The following is a 27734-nucleotide window of genomic DNA, read 5'->3' as shown; positions in this document are numbered from 1 at the left end:
ACTAGGCAATTAGGTAAGAAGCAGTCTCGTGTGGCCTCATGGCCAGTTTCCATTGGTTAACCTTTTCTCTTCTTCTTCCTAAAGGAGTCAAGTGTTCGAAGAGGCTGGTACCTTGCTATAGTTGGCTGCAGAGCTCAATCTTATGAAATTCTTTCTGCTCTACAAAGTGGAGAGTGGACCTCCTAAAAGAGACCTTTGCTCCTCTTCCTCTGCAGGCCCCATCTGGTTGGACAACCTCTACTGCACTGGCAGAGAGTCATCGATAGCCCAATGTACCTCCAACGGGTGGGGGGTGTCAGACTGCAAGCACACCGAGGATGTGAGTGTGCTCTGCAGTGAAAAGAGGATCCCTGGCTTCAGATTTGAGGATCCTCTGCTCAATCAAATCGAGGTAAGCAAAGTTGGGAGTAGCAAGAGTTTATACTCTTGTGCTGAAACCGGCATCTTCTCCATGCATTCCATTGGTCAATGCCGGCAGCTGCAGGAATTGAGGTTTAAAGTTTTTCAGTGCCTTTATTGGGACTGCCTGACTTTTGCACAAAAAAATCTGAATCTCACACCAAAGGAAGTTTGATCCCTAGTGAGTACCTAGATACATCCATGGCAGTAGTAGGTTCTGGATCCCGTCACAATTGGTACGCTGCGACGGGCAGGCGTCCTTGGCGGGCATGTGCGCCACATGCAGCTGTGCATGTCACCACCCAGCGATACTCAGCTGCTCGGCGGAGGTCGAGCAGGCGCCGCACACTGTGCGTGCATGCGCAATTGGCCCGTTTGCATCAAAAAGCGGTAAGGAACGTGGGTGGGTGGGTGGGCTAAACCCACTGTTCCAGTACGGTGGTGGCTGCTCCCAGCTACCACTGGTACCCCTGTACCGGGCCGTACTGCCCGGAACCCACCACTCATCCATGGAGATTTCTTGGGTTAAAGCAGGGGTGTCAAACTCAAAGCCCACAGGCCAGGTGTGGCCCTTGAGGTGCTTAGATCTGGCCCGTGGGGTCACCCTGGAAACAGCGAAGGACCATCCCGCGATGCCTCTGCCAGCAAAAATGGAGATCAGGAGGGCTGCACGCGACCCTCCCGAGCTCCGTTTTCGGCTGCAACAGCCTCCTGCAACTCTCTGCCAGCGAAAATGGAGCTCAGGAAGGTGGCAGGCGGCTCTCCCAAGCTGCCCTTTTTGCTCGCAGAGCTCTTGGGCCACCACAGGTGCTCCCGGCACAAGTGATGTCAAGCTGGCCACACCCACCCTGTCCCCGCCCCCAGCCTCCCGAAGTCAAACACAACCCAAATTGAGTTGGACACCCCTGGGTTAGAGAATCAGGAACCTGACCTTGATGGAGAGACGTGTGCCTCATTTTACTGCTTTGATTCTGCTTAGCTTTTCAAGATCAGTTATAAACAACTTGAGATTTCACCTGCGTCCTGCCACTGAAACTAACCTCCTGGTAAAGAGAAATGTGTGTGGAAGCACAAATAAACACCGAGGAGAGCATTTGCTAAGTGTAAAATAAGCGAGGGACAGAAGCACAAAGAGGCATCCATTTTATGTTCTGTTTTCATTGTATTTTACTATGTTCTGTTTTGATCACCTGAAAGTCCAACCCAGAAAAATAGCAGGTAACAAAATAGAAGAGCTAAAGAAACAAAACAAAAAAAAAGCAGCCGACGTAATAAAGACCCCCAATTTGAATAAACAACGAACTAAGCCAGGAGTCCCCAAACTTGGCAATAGCTGGCTGGAGAATTCTGGGAGTTGAAGTCCACAAGTCTTAAAGTTGCCAAGTTTGAAGACCTCTGAAATAAACCCTAGCTTTGGATCTCTATCTGCATCATTCTAATTCAGAAATGATGGACTGGTTAAATTAAATCCAGTATCGGACTTGTGTTTTGGAGAATTTAATTTTTAAAGAATTAATTTTTGACCCTGATGCTTCCTCCCGTCAATTCATCCACATCTTTGGTGGTCTGATGTTTGATGGGCGCAATGCAATGTCAAAGATATTGACTAGTGTGGACTCTCTGCCTTCCGCCTTCCTTAGGGGGATCAAATCTCGCCCTACGGGGATTCTTGAAAGCATTGCCACTTTCTAAAGCAGATAAGTAGGATTAGCTCTCTCAATCGGACAACAGAAAAAGCCCAGCTTCTTTTTACAGCAGCCCTGAAGTAACCATGAAGTAATCATGGAAGAATGCAAAATATGTTGTGGGGCAAATAGAGATTTACACTGTACCCCTGCTGTGGAAGTTTGCCAAGTATTCAAAAGGGACCTTCTTGCTTTTCTTGGGGATGCTAACATTGTAATGTTGGACCTTATAAGCCAGTGGTGGTGACTTACACATATACAATACAATACAATACAATACAATACAATACAATACAATAGTAGAGTTAGAAGGGACCTTGGAGGTCTTCTAGTCCAACCCCCTGCCTAGGCAGGAAACCCTATACCGTTTCAGGCAAATAGCTATCCAACATCTTCTGAAAGACTTCCAGTGTTGGGGCATTCACAACTTCTGGAGGCAACTTCTGTTCCACTGATTAATTGTTCTCACTGTCAGGAAATTTCTCCTCAGTTCTAAGTTGCTTCTCTCCTTGATTAGTTTCCACCCATTGCTTCTTGTTCTACCCTCAGGTGCCTTGGAGAATAGTTTGACTCCCTCTTCTTTGTTGCAGCCCCTGAGATATTGGAACAATGCTATCATGTCTCCCCTAGTCCTTCTTTCTCTTAAGCTAGACATACCCAGTTCCTGCAACCGTTCTTCATGTTTTAGTCCCCAGTCCCCTAATCATCTTTGTTGCTCTTCTCTGCACTCTTTCTAGAGTCTCCACATCTGCCAGAGGTGGTACTCCGAGCCCTCTTTGTGGGCACGCCTGCCATCGCCCCAGCCTAGTTCCATCACGTTTCTCCCATGGGGGGAGAGAGAGAGTAAGGAGGGAGAGAGAGGGAGGGAGGGAAAGAGAGGGGGAGAGAGGGGGAGAGGGAAAGAGAAAGAGAGAGGAAAAGAGGGGAGGAGAGAGAGGGAGGAAAAGAGACAGAGAGAAAGAGAGAGGGAGGGAGGGGAAAAGAGAGAGGGAGGAAAAAGAGAGAGAGAGAAAGAGAAGAAAGAGAAGGAGGAAAAGAGTGGGAGAGAAAGAGAGAGAGAAAGAGGGAAGAAAGAGAGGGAGGAAAAGGGAGGGAGAGAAAGAGGGAGAGGAAGAGAGGGGAAGAGAGAGAAGGAGAAAAAGGGAGGGAAGGAAGAGAGAGAGAAAGAGGGGAAGAGAGAGAGGGAGGAAAAGGGAGGAAGAGAGAGAGAGAAAAAAGAGGGAATAAAGAGAGGGAGGAAATGGGAGGGAGAGAGAGAGAAAAAAGAGAGATGAAAGAGAGGGAGGAAAAGGGAGGGAGAGAAAGAGAGGGGGGAGAGAGGAAGGGATAGAGAGTACCTCAGATATCCGGATGTGAGACTCTAGGTGTGAGATGGGGCCCAGGGAGTCAGTTGGGCCTGCTGATTGCATACTTGGCTCCTCGCTATGCTTCAGCGGCCCTGCCTGAGCTCCTCGAGGTGATTGCGGAGGTGGCAGTTGAGACCCCTAGACTATTAGTCATGGGGGACTTCAACTTGCCATCGACGGGTGAATCATCCGAGGTCGCTCAGGAGTTCATGGCCTCCATGACAGCCTTGGACCTGACCCAAATAATTCAGGGCCCCACACACGAGGGAGGACACATGCTGGACCTTGTTTTTATCTCTGGTCGATGGAAGAGTGATCTGGGAATAGGGGATCAGGTGATCACTCCCCTGTCATGGTCAGATCACTTGCTTCTCCGGCTGGACTTCCCTGACGCCACCCCCCATCGCGGGGAGGCGGAACCAGAGGATCTTAGATGGTTCTGCCCCAGGCGACTGATGGAACCAGATAGGTTCCAGACGGAGCTTGGGCCACCTCCTGTTGCCCTGACCCGCTCCCGGACGGAGGACCTGGCGGCTGCATGGAACAGTGCGGCGGCCGGGGCCTTGGACCGGGTAGCGCCCTTGCGGCCTCTCCGGTGGCAGCGAACCACCCTGGCCCCTTGGTTTTCCAAGGAGCTGAGGGTGATGAAGCGCCACAAGAGACGCCTAGAGAGCAGATGGAGATCCTCTCGTGCCGAATCTGACCGAACACAGGTAAGAGCCCATTTACGGACCTACTTTGTGGCACTAAGGGTGGCTAAACGTCGATATTATGCCACCCTTATTGCGTCTGCAGAAAACCGCCCTGCCGCCCTGTTTCGGGTGACCCGCTCCCTCCTATCACAGAGGTCGCGGGAAGCCCCTTTACAGGGGAGGGCAGAGGAATTTGGGGAATATCTGCAGGACAAAATCGCTCAGATCCGGAGCGAATGGGTCCCCTTCAGTGATCGTGAGGAGACACCGGAGGCAAGTCTTGAGGTACCTATCTGGGAGGAGTTTGACTCTGTTGCCGCCGAGGATATGGACAGGCTACGCGGGCGACTGCGGGCCACCACATGTTTATTGGACCCGTGTCCCTCCTGGCTTGTACTGGCAACCTGGGAGGTTACACGTGACTGGCTCCTGGGTCTGGTGAACGCCTCGCTGGAGGAGGGGTTCCTGCCAGCCGCCTTGAAGGAGGCGGTGGTGAGGCCCCTACTTAAGAGGCCTTCCCTAGACCCAGTTGAGTTAGCCAATTATCGTCCTGTCTCCAACCTTCCCTTCTTAGCGAAGGTTGTCGAGAGTGTGGTGGCGCAGCAGTTCCCTCGACACCTGGAGGAAATTACTTATCTAGACCCGCGCCAGTCCAGTTTCCGACCGGGCCACAGCACAGAGACGGCTTTGGTCGCGTTGGTGGATGATCTCTGGAGGGCGAAAGATGGGGGCTGTTCCTCCACCTTAGTCCTGTTAGACCTCTCAGCGGCTTTCGATACCATCGACCATGGTATCCTGTTGCGTCAGCTGGAGGGGATGGGGGTGAGGGGCACCGTTTTGCGGTGGTTCTCCTCCTTCCTCTCCGGTCGGACGCAATGTGTGTTGGCGGGAGAGCAGAGATCGACCCTGAGGCCGCTCACGTGTGGAGTGCCACAGGGGTCGGCCCTCTCCCCTCTCCTGTTCAACACATACATGAAACCGCTGGGTGAGATCATTCGAGGATTCGGGGTTGAGTGCCATCTGTATGCAGATGACACTCAGCTATACATTTCTACCCCGAACCACCCCAACAAAGCCGTCGAGGTGATGTCCCGGTGTCTGGAAGCCGTGCGGCTCTGGATGGGCGACAACAGACTCAAACTCAACCCTTCCAAGACGGAGTGGCTGTGGCTACCGGCGCCCCGCTTTAGACAATGTGTTCCATCTCTGGCCATTGGGGGGGGTACAACTGCCCCCGGTGGATAGGGTACGCAATTTGGGCATCCTCCTAGATTCCCGGCTGTCGCTAGATGATCATGTGACGGCCATGGCTAGGGGGCGTTCCATCAGGTTCGCCTGATGCGCCAATTGCGTCCCTTACTGGAGCCGGACGCCCTTTGCACAGTCACTCATGCCCTAGTGACTTCTCGCCTTGATTACTGTAACACTCTCTACATGGGGCTCCCCTTGAGATGCGCCCGAAGGCTCCAGCTGGTCCAGAATGCAGCCGCGCGGATTATTATGGGGAGTACTAAGTACTCCCATGTAACACCTCTCCTGCGCGAGCTGCACTGGCTACCTGTGGCCTTTCGGGTGCGTTTCAAGGTGTTGATCGTCATCTTCAAAGCGCTCCATGGCTCGGGACCTAGTTATTTGCGGGATCGCATTCTACCCCATACATCCCTGCGACCAATCCGCTCTCACAGAGAGGGCCTCCTCCGGGTACCATCCGCTAAACAGTGCGGGCGGGCGGTGCCTAGGAGTAGGGCCTTCTCTGTGATGGGCCCAACCCTCTGGAACGACCTCCCCCCCGATATTAGGACCACCTCTGATCTCCGCTCCTTCCGCAAGAAACTCAAGACCCACCTGTTTCGAGTAGCAGGTCTGGCCTAATTACAACCATAATCGTAACTGCATTTAACATCTATTCAAAACTTCCTGGATGGCTTTTTAAATTTTATATTGGGGTTTTAACGGGTTTTAAAATTGTTCTTAATATTTAAATTGGTTTTGGGATTTTATAACAGACCGTGTGTATGAGTTGTTTATGTTTCATGTCTTATGTCTTATGTCATTTTTATTGTTTTGATTATGAATGGTCTGTACACCGCCCCGAGTCCCTACGGGGAGAGGGGGCGGTCTATAAATTAAATAAACTATAAACTATAACTATAAATGATATTACAAAAGTTTTTCTTTTGTATTGTTGCTAAACGTAATATTTCATAAGCAGAAAAAAAAGGAAGGGGCATAAAAATACATTTATCACGTTATTATTTCTTAGAAGAATTAACTCTGCCATGTTTATCATTATTTTAGGTAGTAAAACCTCATTATTTCAGGTTAAATTGCCGTGTTGGCACTTTGCAATAAATCAGTGGGTTTGGGCTTGCAATTTGGGCGCTCGGTCTCTAAAAGGTTCGCCCTCACTGTTGTATGTGATATACAGGTGGTGCTCAATTTATAAAACCAACTGGGACCAAAAAAAGTGTCCATTCCTAAGCCAGGTGATTGTTAGCTGAAATTGCACCGGACTTTAGGACAGGGGTGTCAATGTCATTGAGGGTTGCATCAGGACGTGTTTGACCTTGGGGGCAGGAGAGTGGCCAGGGGGCATGGCCAGCCCAACAAAACTTGTGTTGGGAGCGTCTGTGGTGGCCCAAGTGCTCTGCCAGCAAAAATGGGCTCCCAAGCTCCATTTTAGGCTACAACGGCCTCCTGCAATCCTCTGCCAGCGAAAACAGACCTCGGAGGCTGCGCATGACTTTTGCAAGCTCTGTTTCCAGCTGTAACCGCCTCCTGCAAATGGTGAGTGTGTGTGGTAATTCAACAACCGGTTCGCCCAGGGTCAGGTTGGGCCATGCCTCCCACGACAGCCAACATGTCCCAGGCTGAACTGGTTGTTAAATTATTTGAATCCTACCAATAGTCCAGTCCCTTCTTAAAAACCTCCAGGGATTGGAGCACCCACAACTGCAGTAGACAAGCTGTTCCACTGATTAATTGTTCTCCCTGTTAGGAAATTTCTCCTTACTTCTAGGTTGGATCTCTCCTTGGTAAGTTTCCATCTGTTCAACTCTGTTTAGCGGTATTCTTTCTGCTCAAAAAAATGTGTGTGGATTCACAGGGAAAAAAATAGCTCCTCAAGATATGTGCTACTGTTCTATGTTCTAACTTTCCAACATGCATCTTTTGTAACCCAGCATTAAAAAAAAACACCCATCACCAGCAAGTAGAGATAGAATGTGGTGTATCTTCTCTTGAATGAGCCTTTTCCTTCTTTGTAATTCCAGCAGTTGTCTTAACAAGGATAGCTTAGTGCCTGAAAGAGGAGACACTGAATATTTGGGATAGTTTTTGCAGTCATTGGTTTTTCCAGGGTCAGATTTTAATTCTCAGAGCAAAATCTGGGGGAAACTTGGACCAGTCTAGACAGAGGTTAGCTCACTCAAGGATGCTTCAGCCATGAATCACTCTCCACCAGTTGTTCTGCCTCTGCTATCCCTTTGTCAAAAGGTTCAAAGGGTATTGGGTTAATTCAAGGCCACGCTTTCCCTGACTGATGATTAAATTAGTTGAAAGTAACCTAACTAACTCTTCCAAGGAAGTTGTCCAGGCCATCAAATCTAGGGGAGGGGAGAAATGGGAAAGAAGGAAAGTGCTTTGTGTAGGAAGATTGTGTAGAAGCAAAAAAAAACTTGGCTAAGTTATCAAGGATGGCTCACACTGTTGCGCCCATGTTTTCTTAATTTTGTACCTCATATGGAAACCAAGCAAAAAAAATATCCCCGAGTTGACACTCTTTACTGCTCAGTTCCTATTTTCTGATTTTATTAGGTGCTTCACTGGGTTTCTCCACCCCCACCCCGGACCTTGGCTAGCTTAACAAACATGTGTTGTAAACTTTGCTTTCAGAGTAATAGTAATATAAGATGGACATTTACAAAGAGGACTTTGTGGCTTGAAGGAGAATGTCTTAATTCTTTCTTGCCTCCTGTTTATTTCCCCCGTTGGGCTTATTTCTGGCTTTAGCATTCTGCTCATGCAAGAGGATAAAAATGTACGGGAGGAATAGGATGAGTTTGTTTAAATTCTCTGCCTGGTTACTGGGTGGGCGTGGCCATGGTGGGCATGGCCTACTCGGCCTCCTGCAACACAGTGAGGTGGGCTGCATTTTTGCCCTCCCCAGACTCCGGAGGCTTTCCTCGAGCCTCCGGAAGGGTGAAAACGGCCTCCCCACAGGTTCCGGAGGCCAGAAACAAGCCCGTTTTGGGACTTCCGGTACTTTTAGTAGGTCCAGTTTTCACCCTCCCCAGGCTCCGGAGGCTTTCCCCGAGCCTCCAGGAGGGTAAAACCAATCTTCCTCGGGCTCCAGAGGCCACAAATGGGACCATTTCCGGACTTCCAGGAGGCCCATTTTTCATCGTCCCAGAGCCTCTGTATGGGCCCTGCACTTACCTGGTATGATGAACGGGCTGTGTAGAGACACCTGGGAGGGGGGGATGGAGTGGGCATGGCCAGCCGGTCCTTGCAACAACTGGTTCGGCGAACTGTTGCAAACCGGCTGAATCCTACCCCTGGGTACAATTATTTACAAAACAAAATGAAACATATTTAGTAGGTGCAAAACATGTTGTGCACGAACACACAAAATCAGAAACCTAGTTTGAAAATGTGAATTCTTTAGATGAGCTAAAGCAGACTGTCAAAATACCATCAAATAATTGAACATCTTGGTGAGCGAGTTTGGTGTTGTAGCTAAGGCTCCCAGATAAAAACTAGGAGACTGTGAGTTCTAGTTCCCCCTTTAGCTATGAAAGCAGCTGGGTGAGTTTGGTCCTGTCATTCTCTTTAAGATTACAGATTAACATTAAGCTTTGTTAGATTGGATTTGTAGCTCTGAACAAACACACATTTGTGTTGGTTCAGAGCACTATTCCAAGCTTGAAATTGTGATTCTCAGTCCAATAATTAGTCAATACAAAATAAAGAAAATCTCCATTGAGCATGACTCCATGATGCTTTCCTGGCAATACTACACAAATCTTCCAAGATTGTCTTTGGTATGTGTGTGTGTCTGTCTGTGTGTAAGTCAGTGTTGACTTCCCTGTCTAACCTGACATCAGGGCCGGATTTTCCTATAGGCTAACTAGGCTTCAGCCTAGGGCCTCAAGATCAAGAGGGGCCTTTTATTTTTATTTATTATCCGTGCCACATTTTTTATAAAGGTTAGTACCAATTACAACATGTTTCATTTAATATATTGATATATATCACAGTAATGATGCATTTTATTATCTCTCATGTGATTTACAAACTTAAAAACGGGAGGTGAAAGGGCCCCATAAGTGGAATAGCCTAGGGCCTGTTTTCATCTAAATCCGGCCCTGCCTGACATTCTGAACTTTGTTGGTGGTCTCTCATCTGAATCCTAAATAGATCAACCCAACATATTTTTTGAGATCAGCCAAGGTCAGTTAAGCAACCTGAACATCTCCAACATCTCTTTTCTATGGAGGCAAGTATCTGAATAGGATAGAGCTGGGAGGGACCTTGGAGGTCTTCTAGTCCAGCCCCCTGCTCAAGCAGGAGTTCCTTTACCATTTCAGACAAGTGGCTGTTTAGTTTCTTCTTAAAAACCTCCAGTGATGAAGCACCCAAGATTTCTGGAGGCAACTACTGTTCCACTGGTTAATTGTCCTCACTGTTAGGAGGTTTCTCCTCAATTCCAAATTGCTTCTCTCCTTGATTAGTTTCCACCCATTGTTTCTTGTCTTACCTTCTGGTGCTCTGGAGAATAAGTTGACCTCCTTCTCTCTGTGACAACCTCTCAAATACTGGAATGCTGCTATCATGTTTCCCCTCGTTCTTCTTTTCTCTAGACCAGTGAGGGCGAACCTTTTAGGCACCGAGTGCCCAAACTGCGCATGCCCAAACTGAAATGTGCACACACGTGTGTGTGTGAATGTGTGCATGCACAGACATGCACAAATGCGCACATGCACAGACATACGTGAATGTGCATATGCACAGACATGTGCACATGCGCAGCAGGGACCCAATGACCAGCTGGCCAGCAGGAGTCCGGGCATCCCAACACCGGCAGTTCAGTCAGAGGTCAGATCTTTTCCTTTCATGAACTTCTGTTTCGCCATTTGCAGGGAAACAGAAGCTCATAAAAGAAATGCCACGGAGATCTGACATGAGGTGATGGCGCGCATGCCAGCAGAGTTGGCTTTGCGTGCCACATCCGCCATGCATGCCATAGGTTCGTCTAGACCAGGAGTCGGCAACCTTAAACATTCAAAGAGCCATTTGGACCCATTTCCCACAGAAAAGAAAACACCAGGAGCCACAAAGGTCCTAACCAGAAGCTCATTGTTCAATTCTGAAGCTGACCGGAAGTTCAGTTCCCCTGCCATAGAGTCTCCTCCTAGCACGGCGTATTTATTCCTCTACCTGTCATAACCGAAAGCCCTATCAGTTGTGGAGACAACTGGAAAACCCTCCCCTTGCCATACAGTCTTCTCCTGGTGCACTGTGCTTCACTTCCTCCCCCCCCCCCCCACCGGAAGCTCCTCTCAAAACTGTGGCGCCGACCGGTGACGGAGCCGCAGCAGAGGGAGGAAAGAGCCACATGCGGCTCCAGAGCTGCAGTTTGCTGACCCCTGGTCTAGATTAACCAAACCCAAATCCTGCAGCCGTTCTTCGTATGTTTTAGTCTCCAGGCCTTTCCTCATCCTTAATTGCCCTACTTTGCACTTTTTCCAAAGTCTCATGTTTCCAAATTTCAGGAATGATGCTGAATTTTCATGGAAAAGGAAGCAAAAATAATTATTATTCATTTGCAACTGTGCAGCCGCCAAATACTTTCCTCCAATCTGGCCAGCCACAGCATTTCTTCTCCCTTGTTTTTGTCCGCGTCTAAAATGGCCTCATTCCTTCCACACTTCGGGAGCGATGCCCTGGAAGGCGTTGTTTTCTCAGCAGATAGTGCGAAGCTGTCCAATATCCCACAGATGCTCGATGTGTTATCAGCATGTGGATCAAAAACAACTCTTTGCTGGACGCTGCAGGGATTCTGCCCTTAATGGAAAAAATGACTCTCTGCAGACAAGATCTGAAGAGGCCGTGGCTTAGTTGTTGCTCTTCATTATTTTGTGACTATATTATCAGTTCATCGCAGTGGTGCATATTTCAGTGGAAATTTATTTGTCTGCCTTTTTATTTCTGAAGGTTCGGGAAGAAAGAGATGTCAATTCAGTTCTTTTGGAGTACCATTGGCTTCACTTGCAAGTGAATTTTTTCAATAGAACCACATAATTTTCCAAGAAATCTAATTTGCTAGATATTTACTAAGGGAAGCAAAATATTTTTATTTCAGTTGCACAATGCAGTGAAAGGAAAAAATGTAAAAGCAAAATACACAGGTAAGAACACAACAAAAATGTACCTACATTCTTCATCATGGACTAACTTCTAACAATATCTTCCTTCCTTCCTTCTTCCCTCCCTCTTTGCCTCCCCCCCCCTCTCTCTCTCTCTCTCCCTCCTCCCTCCCTCCCTCCCTCCCTTCCTTCCTTCCTCCCTTCCTTTGTAAGCTATTCCAAATTAAATGGTTTAAATCAGGAGTCTCCAAACTTGGCACCTTTAAGACTTGTGAACTTCAACTCCCAGAATTCTTCAGCCAGCCATACTGGCTGGGGAATTCTGGGAATTGAAGTCCATCAGTCTTAAAGATGCCAACTTTGAAGACCCCCGGTTTCGATGGTTTAAGGAAAAGAGCAGATTTTGCAAAGGGACAACTGAAATTAAGCGCCAGTCAAGTTTTCATGGAGTAAAGATTCCACTATTAAGATGCCATAATTTTTAAAAAGCCCTTTCTCTAGAAAATGTCCACCACATCTTGACCTATAAACATCTCTTTGCTACGTTTATAGCTTTCGGTCTTCATTTGATGGACTCCTTACCCTATAAAAAGTTTTACCTGTTTCTATCTCCCATGACTTTCTTGAATTCAATCTCCCATGACTTTCACATGGAGTTTCCTTGGCAACAAGATATACAGTAAGTTGCTTGTTATTTTCTTTTGGGATTCCCCCCCCCCCTGATTTTTCTATTCTAGCCTGCAGATATAGCATCTTTGGTGACCTCCCATCGAAGCACCAACTAGGCCCGAACCTTCTTAGTCATTGAGCTTAGGGTGCAGAGCTCAAACAAGGTCAGATAGCAATAGCAAATAGCACTTAGACTTATATACCGCTTTAGAGTGCTTCATAGCCCTCTGTAAGCGGTTTACAGAGTCCGCATATTGCCCCCAACAATCTGTGTGTAGAGTCCTGGCAGTGACGTCAGAAGTTTCCTGTTTGTCTGCCGGCAACAGCCAAGCCGTGCCTGATTGGATAAGACGCGGCTTGTCTGAACGCGGGCAATTCCTGTTTTCTGATTGGCTACCCTGCTTGACAGCTCCATGTAAATAGCTGTCAAGCAGGGACAGCTCCTGCTTCTCTCCTGTATTTGCCTGTTGCAAGCCTCTTGTCATTAAAGGTTTTTTGATTCACCTCAGGGTGTCAAGCTTCTAATTTCTCCCCTATTTAACACTGGCGACGAGGGTGGGATTCAAACCCACGTGTGCAAAGCACAATGGATTAGCAATCCAGTGTTAAACAGGGGATAAATTAGAAGGTGACACCCTGAGGTGAATCAAAGAACCTTTAATGACAAGAGGCTTGCAACAGGCAAATACAGGAGAGAAGCAGGAGCTTTTCCCTGCTTGACAGCTATTTATATGGAGCTGTCAAGCAGGGTAGCCAATCAGAAAACAGGAATTGCCCGCGTTCAGCCAAGCCGCGTCTTATCCAATCAGGCACGACTTGGCTGTTGCCGGCAGACAAACAGGGAACTTCTGACGTCACTGCCAGGACTCTATACTGTGTCCTCATTTGACCCTCCTCGGAAGGACGGAAGGCTGAGTCAATATCAATAGCACTTATATACCACTTCACCAGAGGTGAGTTCCTACTGGTTCGGATCAGTTTGGCCGAGTAGGTAGTAACTCTGCCTGCCAGGTCCCCAAACTGGTTCTCTGGGTGGTGATGCAGGTGACGCCATCTTGTTTTTTGCTTCTGCACATGCGCAGAAGCATTTTTTAGTACTGTGCATGTGCGCATAGCGCACATCAAGTGGACGAGTGTGTGCAGCGCATCCCTTGAATGACCTGGCAGTAACCCACACCTGCTCTTCACAGTGCTTTACATCCCTGTCTAAGCAGTTTACAAAGTCAGCCTATGGCCCCCAAGGATCTTGCTCCGACCTTGAGAGAATGGAAGGCTGAGTCAACCTTGAGCTGGTGAGAATCGAACTGCTTGAACTGCAGTCAGCTAGCAGTCGGCAGAAGTCGCCTGCTGTGTGCTGCATTTTAACTACTGCACCACCAGGGCTCTAGATGGGCCCTTCCACTTGGTGAATGCTAATACAGGTAATCCTCGAGTTACAACGCTTCATTTAATGACCATTCAAAGTTACAACTGCACTGGAAAAAAGTGACTTATGTCCATTTTTCACACAACCAGTGCAAATCCTCATAGTCATGTGATCAAAAAGTTAGACTCTTGGCAACTGACTCATACTTATGACAGTTGTAATGTCCCTTTGCGGGGCCTTCTGATAAGCTAAGTCCATGGGAAAAACAGATCCACTTAGCAACCGTGTGACTAACTTAACAACTGCAGTGATTCACTTCACAACTGTGGCACACAGAGTCATAAAAGGGGGCAAAATTCACTTGACAAATGTTTCACTTAGCAACAAAAAATTGGGGCTCGATTGTGGTCGTAAGTCGAGGACTACCCGTAACGTAAACCCAAAACAAAATAAAGTATGTGATTCCAAAGAAGCAACATTTGAGAATTGGACTCGTGCTTCTTCCCGCAATTGTGAGAGCTCGGGAAATCTCCTTTAAAAGTTTAAGCAAATTTTGAACCAAGGAAAGATCATCTGCTGTTGAAATAATTCCTTAATGTCAGCACCTTCTGGATAAATTGGATTACAAACTCTGTAATTCTAGTTAATCAACTCAACCACCGATAGTACTGGCTAAGAATAATAAAGCTTACAGCACAACACATTTGAAGATGAATAAAGTAGAGTAGAGTAGAGTAGAGTAGAGTAGAGTAGAATAGAATAGAATAGAATAGAATAGAATAGAATAGAATAGAATAGAATAGAATAGAATAGAGTTGGAAGGGACCTTGGAGGTCTTCTAGTCCAAACCTCTGCTTGGGCAGGAAACTCTACACCACTTCAGACAAATGGTTGTCCAATCTCTTCTTAAAAACTTCCAGTGATGGAGCACCAACAACGTCTGGTGGCAAGCAGTTCCACTGATTAATTGTTCTAACTGTCAGGAAATTCCTAGGTTGTTTCTCTACCTTGATTACTTTCCATTGATTGCTTCTTGTCCTGCCTTCAGGTACTTTGGAGAATAGGTTGACCTCCTCTTCTTTGTGGCAACAAAGATATGAGATATTGGAACCCTGCTATCATGTCACCCCTGGTCCTTCTTGTCATCAAACAAGACATACCTAATTCCAGCAACGGTTCTTTATATCTTTTAGCCTCCAGTCCCCTAAACATCTTTGTTGCTCTTCTTTGCATTCTTGATTCTTCTCTCTGCACTCTTAGATGAACTATCAGAGTTTGCATCCGAGACAAAATTTGAATGCAAGCTCTTTTAAAAGCCACTCAATATGGTCCAGCAAGTTTAGTTTAATGTAGTATATAATTACAATTTTGCCATGATAGCCAGCAATGTAATGACAGTAGGAAATAGGAGCTCATTTTTTTATAAAAAGAAAGACATACAGCTGCTCATAGAAGATTTCTTTCAAAGAATCACCTCAAACATTCCTTTAAAAATATTTCATGTTGACTTTACCCTTTTCTATTTGATATAGCCCATGCTACGAGCTGTAACAAGCCCTTGTGCACACAGAACGTTTTTGTGGCTTTGGATTTTAGCGTCGGTTCTCACTCGATGAGTGGAGAAATTGTGTGTGGGCAGGTGGCATGCGTCGAAGCCCCCCTCCTATGCTAAAGCCAGGTTGATATAAATACTTCCATTTTCTGCATTTTGCTATAGAGAATATGCCATCCAAAACAACAAGAGCCACAAATTTAATTATGCCAAATGTTTCTGATCTAGCTGCTATTTAATTAACACACTAAACTTTGCCACTACAGGTAGCTTGAGATACAGCTACAGATTAACAGATTTGGAAGAGACCTTGTAGGTCATCTAGTCCATCCCCCTGCCCAAGTAGACCCTATACCATTTCTGACAAATGGCAGCCCCAATGCCTTCCTGAAAGCCTCCAGTGATGAAGCTCCCCCAACTTCTGAAAGCAACTTCTGTTCCATTGTCAGAAAATTTCTCCCTATTTCCAGATTGAATTTCTCCTTGTTCAGTTTCCATCCATTATTCTTTGTCTGGCCTTCAGGTGCTTTGGAGAATAGCTTGACCCCCTTCTCTTGTGGCAGCCCCTCAAATATTGGAATACTGCTATCATGTCTCCCCTGGTCCTTCACTTCACTGAACCATATGCCCAGTTCCTATAACCGCTAATCATATGTTTTAGCTTCCAGTCCCCTCATCATCTTGGTTGCTCTTCTCTGCACTTTTTCCAAAATCTCAACATCTTTTTTATAGTGTGGTGACCAAAACGTGATGCAGTACTCTAGGTGTGGTCTTACTAGGGCTTTATGGGGTGGTATTAGTAATTCCCTTGATCTTAATTGTATCCCTCTCTTAATGCAATTTAGGATTGTGTTGGCTTTTTTGGCTGCCGCTGCATACTCTTGGCTCATATTTAATTGGTAGTTACAATGGGATTGAACAAATGATTTATGACCGTTTTTCACAGTTATGACCTTTCCAGCATTCCCAGGGGTATTCAGAGGCTTGGCAACTGGTTCATATTTATGACCGTTGCAGTGTCCCAAGGTCATTCGATCCCCTTTTGAGACCTTCTGACAAGCGAAGTCAATGGGGAAGCCAGATTCACTTAACAACCAGGTTACTAACTTATCAACCGCAGTGATTCACTTAACAACTGAGACAAGAAAAGTCGTAAAATGGGACAAAACTCACTTTACAAATGTCTCACTTAACAGCAGAAATTTTGGGCTCCATTGTGGTCATAAGACGAGGACTACCTGTGTACCCCCATGTTCTACTGGAATAGCTCTCAAAGCCCATGGATCTCCATAAACTGTCTGCCTCTGAAATGAGGAGGTTCCTAATTCCATCTTTTGACCACAGTTGCCTGCTTTTCAACCATGGTGTGGCATCCAAGCTTGTCACGAAAGGGCCTTATGGAATGGAAGGAGAAAGAGTGAGATTAGCTTCTGATAGTTACTATGAGGGAAGTCATGTCCTAAAACAGATGTGTCCAACCTTGTCAACTTTAAGACTTGTGGACCTCAAGGGTAGACTTTAAATTTTTTAGCAAGGAGTTCTCTGCCCAGTTGCTGGGTGGGCGTGGCCATTGTGGGTGTGGTCTTGTTGGCCCCTGCAGCACAGCGGAGAGGGGCATTTTTGCCCTTCTTGGGCTCCAGAGGCTTGAAGGGGTTCCAAAAATCAAGGGGACAATTCCCAACCATTATGATTGTAACCATCTAGACCAGGGGTGTCCAAACTTGGGAACTTTAAGACTTGTGGACTTCAACTCCCAGAATTCCCCAGCCAGCCATGCTGGCTGGGGAATTCTGGAAGTTGAAGTCCACAAGTCTTAAAGTTCCCAAATTTGGACACCCCTGATCTAGACTTTTTGATGACAACTCTTGCTTTAGTAAATGTGTGATGCAGTGGTGGGATTCAATTTTTTTTACTACCAGTTCTGTGGGTGTGGCTTGGTGGGCCGTGGCAGGGGAAGGATACTATAAAATCCCCATTCCCTCCCCACTCCAGGGGAAGATTACTGCAGAATCCCCATTTCTTCCCGATCAGCTGGGACTCGGGAGGCAGAGAATAGATGCGGGCGAGGCCAGTCAGAGGTGGTATTTCCCGGTTCTCCAAACTACTCAAAATTTCCACTACTGGTTCTCCAGAACTGGTCAGAACCTGCTGAATTACAACCTCTGTCTGGATCTAGCCCCAGGGCCTTGGCTTTAACACCTCTGGTGTAGAATCTTTCCAGCCCAACTTTGCGTGATTCTTGGAGCAAATGTTTAACTGCAGTGAAAATATCCTGCCAGGTTTGGATGTTTTTCCAATGATGTAATTAAGTAGTTGTATATCATGAATCGGATCATTAAGATTCTCCTCTTCAGGCCATCTGCTGGGCTTTAGTAAGTCCGCTCGGATAGTTCTGCAATCCCACAAATGATGTTTTATGGGTGTCTCGGTGGACAAAGATCAGATCAATGACACTGATGTGGTTTTGTGCACGGAAGCAATGCGTCTCTTTTTCAGCATCTTCAGCTTCATCAGGAGATAAGAATGAAAAAATCAAAGCAGTACTATCCGTGGAGATTCTCAGTCATCCAGGTCGGGGTTGTCCCAAAGGTGCTTTTTCAAGAGGCAACTAGACTTTCTTGTTTTTTCTTTGAAGACGTTTCGCTTCTCCTCCAAGAAGCTTCTTTGGCCTTTCCCCACCATCCAGGCAGAGCTGAAAAAGCTTCTTGGAGGAGATGAGAAAGGTCTTCAAAAAAACCCCAGAAATCCAATTGCCTCTTTAAAAAAAACCACCTTTGGATCAATCAGTAATAGTGTGTGACCAATTAGCATACAGAGTTTAAACCAGGGGTGAAATTCAGCAGGTTCTAAGAGGTTCTAGAGAACCGGTAGCGGAAATTTTGAGTAGTTCAGAGAACCGACAAATACCACCTCTGGCTGGCCCTGCCCCCATCTATTCTTTGCCTCCCGAGTCCCAGCTCATTGGGAGGGAATGGAGACTTTGCAGTATCCTTCCCCTGCCACGTCCACCAAGCCACGCCCAGGGAACCAGTAGTAAAAAAAAATGAATTTCACCACTGGTTTAAACATGTTTAATGACTATCCTACAGGGGTGGGATAAGGCCATCATGTGGGGTAAGAGAGACTTTCTCTTTCTTGCTTAAAGTGATCTCCTTAACCTCCTTGCATTGCAAAGTTGTTGTGACTTCAGAGAAGACAAGTCCCACAGGGAGAAGATGATGCTCATAGACTATTTTGTGCAGAGGGAAGACATAGCCTGGTGCTAAGGAGCTCACTTTGCACACCAAGACCTCCAAATCTAATTCCTGTTCAATCTTCTGGAGGTCTTTTGTTTTTGATCCATCTCAGTCACTGTCAGTCTAAGCAGGGACAGCACTGAACCAAGCTGGCCAGTTCTTTAATTCAGTAGAAGACAAATCCATATGTTGATCTGTCAAAATTTAAACCACCCCAGGGAGGGTCAAGCTCAATTCCGTTGAGGGGCCACATCAAGGCTGTGGTTGACCTCAGGGGGCTGGGCGTGCATGGCCAACTGGGTGGGCATGGCCAACTGGGTGGGCGTGGCCAGCTTGACATCACTCCCCAAACTGCCGGCATGTTTCCTCTTTACATTGGGTAGACTGGGCCGAAGCAAAGCAGGCCAGCCCCTTAGATTTTCCAGGATGCCCCCGTGAGCTAGATCCGACCACATTGTGGGCCAGATCCAGCCCACGGGCCTTGAGTTTGCCACCTCTGCCATAGGTGCTGTCTTATCTTAATGAACATGTCCATTATGAATCCTGCAGAGCAGGGGTGGGTTCTGGCAGGCACTACTGCCGGTTTGCTCATGGGCACGCTGCGCGTACATGCGCAATGCAATAAAAATTGTTCCGCGCAAGTGCAGAAGAGAAAAACAAGATAGCGGCCCCTATGAGGCCACCCAGAGAACCGGTTCAGGGGCGTGACACGCCTGGGTTGCTGCTGGTCCCAGCGACCAAGGCCGCCAAACCGGTCCGAACCAGGAGGAACCCACCACTGCTGTAGAGCTTCTGATGAGGGGAAATCCGCCAGATAGGGCCCACAAATCTTTTGGAATTTGAAGGAGAAACTCTAAACCATTCAAATTGCAGATTGTTTTTAATGATGCGTTGGGTAATATGAACCGAACAGAACGTTGCCCCAATGTGGACTAGACTTTCCCTAATCTATAGACTGTGTCTTTATACGTCTCTCTGTTGTGCATAGATCCCTTATTCATAATCTTTCGTTTGAACAGCTGACTGCTACTGGCATTCCCCTTCTTTTCACAGCTTTGCTTCCTGCCATGTTTGCATTTGTCTGGGGCCTCACATGCCGAGAATGTTTCCTTTTAGACTGCTAGGCTGTTGGAATGTGCATGATACATTCCGTTGGTCCTCACCAGCTGAACTGAGAAGTTATGGACCTTTGATAGCCTCCGGAAGGTGTGGGTGCTCCATCACTGGAGGTTTTAAAGAAGAGATTGGAGAATCATTTGTCTGGAATGGTGTAGGGTCTCCTGACTGAGCAGAGGGTGGACTAGTCCAGAGGTCTCCAACCTTATGTCTTTAAAGTCTAGCCTTAGTTCCTTGCAATGCAGAACAAGAGAGATGGAAAGGACCTTGGAGGTCTTCTAGTCCAGGGGTCTCCAACCTTGGCAACTTTAAGACTTGTGGACTCAACTCCCATAATTCCTCAGCCAGCTTTGCTTTGCTTTGCTGGCTGAGTTTGCTGGCTTAGGAATTCTGGGAGTTGAAGTTGACAAGTCTTAAAGTTGCCAAGGTTGGAGATCTCTGGACTAGAAGACTTCCAAGGTCCTTTCCATCTCTCTTGTTTTGTATTGCAATGAACTAAGGCTAGGCTTTAAAGACATAAGCAATGTCCTGATGGACCCCTGGTCAATCTAATGATCTCTTGTCCCAATAAAGGTGGTTTATTGTGTTTGTGGCCTCAGGAGTGCCCAATATTTTGGATGTCTAGCTTCAGTGGGCCAAAGTACTTGGTCTTCTGATGAGGAAGCCTTGCTCTTTCATAGTCCTTGTGCTTGGTTCACTTCTGAAGATTGGAGGTTGGGTTGGCTGTGCAAGCTGCGCCACCAAAGAGTGCAGCCCCATAGCAGAGCTTGGTTAGGACAATAGTTATGAGTTAAAAGTCTGTGGAGATTCTCCAGGTCACGGTTGTCCCAAAGGGGCTTTTTCAGGAGGCAACTGGCCTTTCTTGTTTTTCTTTTGAAGACATTTTCGCTTCTCATCCAAGAAGCTTCTTCAGCTCTGACAGGATAGTGGGGAATGGAAGGATGTATATTCCTTGCAGACAGCTGGTCATTTCGCATCCTTTTTAACCAGCTGTCTGCAAGGAACATAAATCCTTCCATTCTCCACCATCCAGTCAGAATTCAAGAAGCTTCTTGGATGAAAAGCGAAACATCTTCCAAGAAAAAACAAGAAAGTCCAGTTACCTGCTGAAAAAGCACCTTTGAGATAATAGTTATGAGTTGGATTAGCAAATGCAGTGTCACTGTAAACTGCTTGAGGAATTCCCAGAATCCCCCTGTCCTTCCCCCAAACTCAAATGTTTAGCATTCCTGGTGCCAAAGGTACTGCCAGAAAAAAAAAAATGCCATGCGTGCAGAGAATGCGTCAAAAAGAAGAAAGGAATTCTGTGTCCAAAGATTATGATCTCTACTCTGACCAATGTCGGAGCTTTCAAACAGATGCACTTTTAAGGGGCCACGTCTGTCTCATCTGAGACTGTACATATTGAGAGTACATGCTAGTGCATTCCCTGGATGCTTCAGCTTCTGGAAGGAAAACTAGATTGTGGCTTGTGGGAGAGTTTTAAAAGAAGGATGGGCTGTTTTCCCAAAGAGAAAAAGAGAAGTGTGGGGAAATTGGAAAAGGGTCAGAAAATGATCTGAAGGAGAGAGCTCGAGAATATTAACAGATTACCAGAGTTGGAAGGGACCTTGTAGGTATCTAGTCCAACCCACCACCCAACCAGGAGACCCCAGACCATTTCTGACAAATGGTCTGGGGTCTCCTGGTTGGGTGGTGGGTTGGCAGTCCAGCCTCTTCTTGAATGTCTCAAGTGATGAAGCTCCCACAACTTCCGAAGGCAACTTCTGTTCCATGGGTTGATTGTTCTCACTGTCAGAAAGTTCCTCCTTATTTCTAGGTTGAATCTTTCCTTGTTCAATTTCCATCCATTGTTCCTTGTCTGGCCTTTAGGTTCTTTGGAGAATAGCTTGACCCCCCTCCTCTCTGTGGCAGTCCCTCAAATATTGGAAGATTGCTATCATGTCTCCCTTGGTCCATCTCTTCACTAGACTAGCCATGCCCAGTTCCTGCAACCGTTCATTGTATGTTTTAGCCTCCAGTCCCCTAATCATCCTGGTTGCTCTTCTCTGTACTTTCTCCAGAGTCTCAACATTATTTATTTTAGTTCAGTGCAGAAAATATGTTTTATTTCAAAGGAAGCCTGACCTCAGCATCTCTATATACAACTTCCTGGCCAGGAATGAGTTCTTCTTAATGAACAGTTGGCTAAGAATTAGAATTTGAGGAACAGGGCCAAACAAAGTTTGAGCAGTTATCCTGCTGGATCAGAGTCAGTGCTTACTGCATACTTAACCTTTTGAAGAGGGCCAGTAATTCAAGATAACTATTTCTGCTGCAAGGCTGATATTTTGGACCTTGGTATTTGTTTGATAGATTAAGTTTTTAAAAATGGTACAATACAGGTAGTGTATTGACTTATAGCAGTTAATTTAGTGACCGTTCAAAATTACAATAACATTGAACAAGTGTCTTCTCATCATTTTTCACACTTATAACCGTTGCAGAATCTCCATGGGCATGTGGGCAGTTGATTCATATTTATGACTTCCTGGGGTCAAATTTTTACCTTTTGTAACCTTCTGACAAGCAAGTGAAGGGGGAAACCAGATCCACTTAACAACCATGTTACTAAATTTAACAACTGCAGTGATTCAATTAAGAACTGTGGCAAAAAGGGTCATAAAATGGAGCAAAACTCACTTAACAAATGTCTCCTTTAGCAATAGAAGTGTTGGTCATAATTCAAGGACTATCTGTATTACAAGTGTAACTGAAATCAGTGTATTATTGAAATGTGACAGCAAACATTAGGGAAGATAAGTTTTTCAAGTGAAATAAGTTTGATTTGTTTGTTTGATGGATTGATTGCCAATCTCAGCAAATGACTCTGGGCAGTTCACAATTCAAACCTATATCATAATTAAAATGTTAAAAACAGGTTAAAACAATAAAAACACAAAGAAAGCATTAGAACAGTTAAAATATTAAATCATCTAATTCAAAAGCAAGGTATCTAATCCGTTAACAATATAGTCAATATCACAATATATTTATGAACCTCATAAGTTATCTGAAGTTATGTTGATATCTGCTTTTTCAAACAAAGATTGTCCAGTCTGAATCAAGCTTAAATGCATCCTCTTGAGGACAAAAACTATAGTCTGATTATAACTAACTCTGGATCAAATCCATACGAGCTAACTGTTTAATAATAAGCTTTTTCTAGCCGCCTGTGATCCTTTCCACACCTAAACCATTTCTGAAGGCATCAACTGCTCTTGTGTCAAAGTTAAAATAATGAATACAGGCGTTATGTCATTTTAGTGATGTCATTAGTGAAGAAATAGTCATAGCACATTTTGTATTATAAACTACTTGTCAAATGAATCCTAATATTTGACAGATTACAGCAAGCAATAGATCCTTGCCAAGTGTTCCTGATCCCTGATATCTAAACAGATTGATTAGCAGAAGACCATGAAATTCTAAAGCTAAAAGTTATTCGGGGGGATTTAAAACAAAACTTAGAGACAACACAGCAATCCAGGGCTGGAAGGCACCTCAGAGATCATCTTGTCCAACCCCCTGTTCCCTGGCAAAATGGACTGCTAAATTGGCCACACCCACCCAGTCACATGACAACCTGGCCATGCCCACAGTCACATGATCACATAGCCACGCCCACCAGAGGTGGGTTCCTAACAGTCCGGACCGATTCAGCCGAGTAGGTCGTAACTCGGCTTGCCACGCCCCCAAATCGGTTCTATCGGCGGCGGCACCATCTTGATTTTCTATTCTGCGCAGGCGCAAAACAATCTTCATTGCAAAAAAATATATTTATTTTTCCTTTTCTAACATTGTGCGCATGTGCAGAACTTTTTGGGGGCAAATGCGCACGGATGTGGAGCGTGCGTTTGGCGTGCGCGCAAGCAAAGCAAGCGCGGGCACACAAAATGTTTTGCATGCCGAACCAAGTCCATGTCACATGACCACATAACCACGCCCACCAAGCCACGCCCACAGAAGAAGGCAATAGGTTAAGAAGTAGGAGAAGGCAATCGATAGTTGCCAAGGAAACTCCAGTGATATGGTCATATGGAACTGAATTGAAGTCTTTTCTTTTTTCTTATATTTGAGACCATTGTGTTGTGGTTTTTTAAATCGGGGAATTTACCACAACATTTCCAGATTGCCATGAGCTCATGACATGTCTAAAACAGTGTCTGATTATCTTTTATTTCATTTGGCTTTCTACCCAACTCACTTTTCCATTTGCCCACTGTCGGTGGGGGGGAAATAACTACTTTTTCTTTATATATTATGAGTTTTTCAGCTCAAATGCCTGTTAATGATGCCTTTTTTATTATTACTCAGACTTCCTAAAGGCTTGGCAGTGCCTCAAAATTCAGTGATTGTTTTAACTCACAGCTGGTAGGAAATCTGAGAAGCTCTCCTGAAACATGCTTTCTAATTCTATTAAAAGGAATGGGGAGATCCCAGGATTTCAGAAGAAGAAAAAAATGTATTTGGAAAAATAGACAAGGAAACAGTGGATGTTTTGTGGCCAAGCTTGGGATGAAACCCAAGTAGCTATCAAACTTTTATATCTTACGTCCCACCAATTATACCATCAAAAGTTTGGATCCAACCACCATTTTCTGAGGATATTTATAGGTTCAGAGGCATTCTTCTGAATTTTGCAGACTTAAATATTGTGTAATTCTGTTGATAATAATTGTCACTTCTGTAAACATAAAATAACAACTGAGAGCTATCTGAGGTTTAAAGTATTGTTGACTGCGGTAGGGACAAACTTTCCATAAACCAAAATCAAGAGATAAATGAGTCCTCTGCCATTTGAATGTAAATAATGCAGAATAGTGCAAAACAGTATTTAGTCACCGCACGCCAAAGAGACTGTTCCAATCTTGGACAGAAAAACATGCTTTGTTGTCATGATCAGTTTATTTGTCTTAGCATACTTGATCAAAGAATGACTTCATATTTGTTCTCCCCTCATATTTAGGGAAGGTTTCCCAATTTCTCCATACAACTGGCTGAGAAATTTTGGATTAAGAGAAAAAGTAGCTCATGAAATCTCTCTCTCTCTCTCTCTCTCTCTCTCTCTCTCTCTCTCTCTCTCTCTCTCTCTCTCTCTTATTCTCTCTCTCTCTCTCTCTCTCTCTCTCTTATTCTCCCTCTCTCTCTTTCTCTCTCTCTCTTTCTCTTTCTCTCTCTCTCTCTCTCTCTCATTCTCATTCTCCCTCTCTCTCTTTCTCTCTCTTCTGTTTCTCTCTCTCTCTCTCTCTCTCTCTCTCTCTCTCTCTCTCTCTCTCTCTCTCCTTCAAATAGAAAGATACTGGTAAGATAAACACAGAAGGAAAAAGGGTTAGATAAGAAAAAGAAAAAAAATACTGTGCTCAATTGCTGATTACCCAGATTTGCCCAAAGAAAATGTTATACTTCAAGGGAAAAAGTATATTTGCTTTGCTTTTAATCTTGCATGTTCTGTGCATTGTAGCCAACATCTGAATAGGTCACCCACGTTTCTTTCTCACAGTTGGAAAGGAATGTCCTTTTCAACTAGAACTTTTGAGCCACATTTTTAATTGAATCTTGCACTGGAAGAGAAACAATTTACTGCCAACTGAGTCAGCCATCGCTTTTTATTCAATCCGAGAGTTTTTGTTCAGTCAGCCAAGGTCAGAAGCTAGCAGGAGTCACATCTTGCAGTAATCAGCATTTGGTTTAATTGTGGTTTGTGGAATAAACCAGCTTTGGCTTCTTTTGCAAAATATACTAAGCCATAAACCTTGCTTGACAAATGGCTGGTTCACACTATATTGTAAAATGGAACTAATAAACCAAAGATTATTACTTAATGCAAACTATAAATTCAGAATAATTCATGGAAATTATTCTTAATAAATGTGAGACTTCCAGTAAAAACTCAGTTACTGATGACATCAGAGAGGGAAATGGTTTTTCCATTGCTTCCTTTCATGTTGTCTCAGAATTAGGCTACATGTTGTTTGACTGTTCTTTTGATGTTAAAAGTTTTTGTTCAGGGTTAAGTATTCACACTTTAGTCTACGTAACACTACACAAAGAGATAGAGACTATTACTTCAAGGGGTACAAATCCCAGGTTATGAAGCTGCAAAGGAGAAAAGGGGATGCAGTCTTAAATTGGATTTTCTGCTAAAATTCATGGAGCTGACAAAATTCATTAGAAGTTTGAAATACCTTCCTTAAAATGTTTTTTATTGGAAATTGTAATTACAATAATGAAAGCACATACAAAATAAACTCAGGGAAAACTGAGCAGTAGAAAGAACAAAAGGTGCAAAGAAAAGGAAAAGAAATATTTAAAAAGTGACTTTCTATCCTCATCCCAAGTATAAATAAACTTAATAACTCTTCATCCCCGATAACATTATAGCAAATATCTCTTATTCCCATAACCCATGCCTTAGTCATTTAGAAATCCGCAAATCACCAACCTTTCAGGCATGGTATCAGTAAAAATACCATAAAGAGTTATCGGTTGCCAAATGTGTTAGTAGTAGCTTACACAATGTGGTGGGAACATATAGGCAATTCGTATCCAGGGGTGGGATTCAGCTCGCACTGATTTGGGCGAATCGTATGTTAATTTTACATCCGGTTCCCTGAACTGGTTGTTGCAAGGATTGGCTGGCCCCGCCCACCCTCCCTTGCCCTCCCAGGAGTCTCCATGCATCCTGTTCATTATGCCAGGTAAGTGCAGGGCCTGCGCGCAAGCTCTGGGAGGGTAAAAAATGGGCCTACCGGAAGTTCAGAAATGAGCCTGTTTCCAGCCTCCGGAGCCCTGGGGATGCCATTTTCACCCTTCTGGAGGCTCCAGGAAAGCCTCCGGAAGCTGGGGAGAGCGAATACCTCCCCCCAATATGGTGCAAGAGGCCAAGTAAGCCACGCCCACCCAGCAACTGGGTAGAGAACCAGTTACTAACATTTTTGAATCCCCCCCCCTCCCCACTCATATCCCAAGTCAGTGGGATAATCTTGTTACGGTGAGAAGTTATCTTTTCCTCCTAAATTTCATTTTTTTTCCTTCCAATTCCTCCATTCCCCAATTCCATGCACTATTATTAGAAAATCTATCTGTCAATTATACAATATCTATGCTGGGAACCTTAAACAATGAGGTTATTGCCCGACCTCTGGAAATACCCCATGAGAAAATATATATATATGAGTCACTGTAAAAAATCTTGAGAATTGGAAAAAAGCAGAAAAGGATGTTATGTGAAATCTTGTTTTCCCCACTGCAGTAAACATAGTAATGGTCCAAATATCTCTGCATTGTGGCTTCAAGCAGAGAAGCAGTGAAGTATTGTGGCTGAATTGTTGAACCAGGGATTAGGAGATCTGGAGTCAACTATAAAAGCTCAGTAGATATATTTCCGGTGGGGGCTTATGGCTCATTGGTTAAAGATGCTGAGCTTGTCTGTTGACAGCCTGGATTCAAGGATGGCAACAGGGTGGGCTCAGCTCCTTGCCCAGCTCCTGTCAACCTAAAGCATGCAAATGCGAGTAGATAAATAGGTACCACTTCGGTGGGAAGGTAACAAGGTTCTGTATGCCTCAGTGTATAGTCATGCTGACCAACAGTGGGTTTCACACTTTGTTACCACTGGTTCACGGGTGGCCCTTCCACACATGCGCCTGGTCTTCTGCACGTGTGTTTTGCTCATGTGCGCACCTTCCACACATGTGCCTGGCCTCAAAAACGTGCCTAAAAGCCCGGGTGGATGGGCAGGCCCATCCACCATTTCCGCTATTGGTTTGGGTGAAATGGTCCAAACCGACTGAATACCACTTCTGATACTGGCCACGTGACCACAGAAGCATCTTCAGACAATGCTGGCTCCCTCAGCTAAGAAATGGAGATGAGCACCATGGTGTAGAGTTGGACATGATTGGACAGTGGAAACCTTCACCTTTAGATATAAGTCCATCTGAGTTTGCAGCCACTCACCTTCTTCTCCATTGGTGGAAGGGTCTGCTGCCCAGTTTTCTTCCACTCTCTTCAGTCACCTATTCTGTACAAGCAGTTGATTCTCTCCATCCTCTCCAGGATCTTGGGCAAAGGTCTCTTTCCCCTCTCTGGGCTTGGGTGGAGTTTGTCCCTCTGGATCTTCCCTTCTTCCATGGAAGCCGTTCTTCTCCTGTCCTCAAGCAGGAACCGACACTTGCAATACACAATTCTTTAATAGTTTTTATTGAACGTTTTAATCTTTAAGAACAGAAAGAAAAACACAACAAGAAAAAGCAAAACACAAA

At 45.3% G+C, this 27734-nt stretch overlaps 1 protein-coding gene across 1 annotated transcript in view; it reads left to right on the top strand.

Moving 5' to 3' along the window:
- Positions 1-27734, top strand: part of LOXL2 (lysyl oxidase like 2) — a 101883-nt gene that overhangs the window by 16971 nt on the left and 57178 nt on the right. The window contains exon 3 of the mRNA XM_081960760.1: positions 216-391. Within this exon, the coding sequence (XP_081816886.1) occupies positions 216-391 (176 nt within the window). The remainder of the gene's footprint in view (positions 1-215; positions 392-27734) is intronic.

Source organism: Natrix helvetica (assembly GCF_964273705.1).
Source record: "Natrix helvetica genome assembly, chromosome: 8".
Taxonomy (NCBI): domain Eukaryota; kingdom Metazoa; phylum Chordata; class Lepidosauria; order Squamata; family Natricidae; genus Natrix; species Natrix helvetica.
The sequence above is the reverse complement of the archived record's forward strand: the minus strand, read 5'-3'. Positions and strand labels throughout refer to the sequence as shown.